This window comes from Piliocolobus tephrosceles, chromosome 3 (assembly GCF_002776525.5).
Source record: "Piliocolobus tephrosceles isolate RC106 chromosome 3, ASM277652v3, whole genome shotgun sequence".
Lineage (NCBI taxonomy): Eukaryota > Metazoa > Chordata > Mammalia > Primates > Cercopithecidae > Piliocolobus > Piliocolobus tephrosceles.
In genome coordinates this window covers 98,332,833-98,335,735 of record NC_045436.1, presented here as the reverse complement: position 1 = coordinate 98,335,735, position 2,903 = coordinate 98,332,833, and the positions used below count along the sequence as shown (strand labels likewise).

Here is a 2,903-nt window from a genome sequence, read left to right as displayed (position 1 = left end):
AAAAAAAAAAAAAAAAAAAAAAAAAAAAAAAAAAAAAAAAAATTTGACCGACCTGCAAGTCTCTCTTGTTTCAGCAATTTCTCTCTGCTCATCTTTGCTATTTAACACGGCACCAATGCTGTCGGCACTTTCAGCTCCCAACTGAGAAAAGGCAAAATCAGAAATTAGATTACAATGCATTGGACAGCCTTTCTAGACATTTGTAGCAGCATTTAATATATTAAATACTTAAAAAACAAAAACACCTTAATTCACATACACACAATAACAATGAATGAATCAGCTTGCAAGACAACCTGGAAAAACCCTGGGAAAAAACTGCATTAATTAAGAATGAGTTTGACAGCTGGCAAACATTTTATGCTTTCAGTTATACAGATGCTCCTGGATTTATGATGAGGTTATGTCCTGATAAACCCATTGTAAGTTGAAAGTAAATCTGTTTCAAAATAAACATGCTAAGTGCGTTTTCAACTTACAGTATTTTCCACTTATGATGGGTTTATCAGGACATAATTCCATCATAAGTCATTGAGCAGCCTGGATGCCTATCACTTTCAAACCATCATAAAGTTGATTGTTAAGTCAAATCATAGTAAGTCTGGAACCATCTGTGTTTGAAAATAGACACTTTAGCCAAATTCCTGTAAAGTAATATACACAAATTAATATAGATTGAGCATTCCAAATCCGAAAATCGAAAATCCAAAATGCTCCAGAATCTGGAACTTTTTGAGTACTGACATGACATTCAAAGGAAATGGTCACTGAAGCATTCATATTTTGAAAACTTTTGATATTTGGCATGCTCAACCAGTAATATGCAAATATTCCAAATTCTGAAAAAAGTCTGAAATCCAAAACACTTCTGGCCCAAGCATTTCAGATTAAGAGATATTCAACCTGCAGTAGCAATAACCAAAAAAAGCAGGTAAGAAGTGTTTGCACAGGGTTGTGGGTACCATGTTAAACATTTTGTAGGCATCAGCTTACATAATGTAACTTATTTATCCTATGCTCTAATAAAAATCGATCCAGTTTTATTCAAGCTAAGTCTTACTATTTATGGATACAATGTTGAACTTCACTACCTTAAAACGGCAACACAAATTTTGTTTGGCAGTTGGGAAAATTTTGCATAATACAAACAAATGCAAACAAATAATGGTTACAAGGCTAAGCAGAGTATAACCAATTCATAAAAAACTTTAAAAGCTGGAGCCCCTGGGATTTGTGGAGTGTAAAACACTCAACAAATAATTGTCCTATGAATGTATCTTGAGTGAAATAGAAATCTGAATTCAATATTAAGGAGTAAAACATCTGTGGTAGCAACAAAGAGCTATTGAACAATTTTGAAGATAATACGATAAAAGAAGTTGGGGAAAAGAAGACTTAGAAAGGATATTTGATTTGTCCAAGATCTTAAATGCCAGCGGGATAAGGAACAAATCTAATCCCAAGTTCCCACAGTTTCAGCAGTACACCACAAATCTGTTCAACAGATTTCAGAAGTCCATTCACTAAAACCAAGTTTACTGAAAAATAACAGCAAGATGACTAATCATAGTCTATGAGCATTTCTCCTATCACTTTTACTGATATGAATAGTATAATTGAAAGTACAGCCTCGATTTTAAGTAGAACTGTGCACAACCTGTATTTTCTGCAAGTGTACCCTACTAACCAGCAAATATTAACTTACTCATATACAAGAAAGAAGTGAAGGACAATGGTTTAGAGGACAAGCTTTGGGGAGACAACCTAGGTTCTATTTCCCAGCCGAGAAGTAAGCGACCAGGAATAAAATTCCTTAACCTATGGAGCCTGTTTCATTACTTGATAAGTGAAGGTAATACTACCTGTTTCAACAGATTACTGTGACTAACACAGAGTAAGATTTCAAATATTAACTGTGGATGTGACAAGGACATTGTACATAAGACGCAGAATATAAAATTTACACTCAGACTACTTCCAGTGTAGTCTTCAGAAAGATGTCAAAGAAAATACAGTAAACTGTAAAAATATTTCATAATGAAACCACAATTTCAAGAATTTGGGGCTGACGACGAGGAAAAGTAAGAAATAGATGACCAGTTAAATAGTGAAGACAAATGTAGGGGATAACAAGACATTCATCCTGGCGTGAACATGCCAGACACTCGGTGGGCGTTCCCCAAAGGTTAAAGGCTAATCGTGGCATTCGGTTTAGCACCACAAAGACCGCGGAAGGAACTTGAAAAACGTTCGGGGCACCACGAAAATTGAGAACTACAAAGAGAACCAGGGATCAGGATCGAAGGACCAGAAAGGCCTTAACAGCGGCAGGTAGAGAGGGGACAGAAAAAGGCGGGGTGTGGAGGGAGGAGGCGGCCGCGCACTCCCATTCTCGATCCCTCCCACGGGGGCCACCAGGGCCGCGAACCTGCTGCGCGAGGAGCTGTCGCCGTAACTTCTGCCGCTCCCGGATCTCCTGCAAGCGGCTATCCATGTTCCAACTCCTGCTTTTCACTACCCCGAGTACTTATCAATCGCCAGTGAACCCTTGTTCAACCTTTCTTCCGAGTCTGTGGAACACTATATTCACCGTGAGCTTCTGAACAGATTATCCTCAAGGCTTTCCTCGGTAGGGATTTCCGGCGCGGCCGATAATGGCTTGCTTGGCCCGGAAGTCCCGCCTCCTTCTGGACGCTTGTGATGTGACGCCACTTGGAAGGGACCCAGTAAAGGATCTTTTGCGTTACAGGGGTCTCCAGGGACGTCGCGGGCTGGCGTGGTCTGAGCTAGTCTGAAGGAGTAGTCAGCTGACTTCTCCTTTCTCTCTCTTCCCCAGGATAGCAGGTTCCCTTGGTGTATCACAGTTTCTGAAGTGTTGATTCCCTTTTCAGTTGATTCCACAG

The 2,903-nt window shown here is 39.5% G+C and overlaps 1 protein-coding gene across 1 annotated transcript in view; it reads right to left on the bottom strand.

Annotated features, from left to right (window-relative positions):
* Window positions 1-2,659, bottom strand: part of METTL14 (methyltransferase like 14) — a 26,245-nt gene extending 23,586 nt beyond the window's left edge. Inside the window, exons 1-2 of the mRNA XM_023220036.1 lie at window positions 2,429-2,659; window positions 53-141 (exon numbers count right to left, since the gene is read on the bottom strand). Coding sequence (XP_023075804.1) covers window positions 53-141; window positions 2,429-2,494 — 155 coding nt within the window. The 5' untranslated portion in view covers window positions 2,495-2,659. The remainder of the gene's footprint in view (window positions 1-52; window positions 142-2,428) is intronic.
* Window positions 2,660-2,903: the final 244 nt, after the last annotated feature.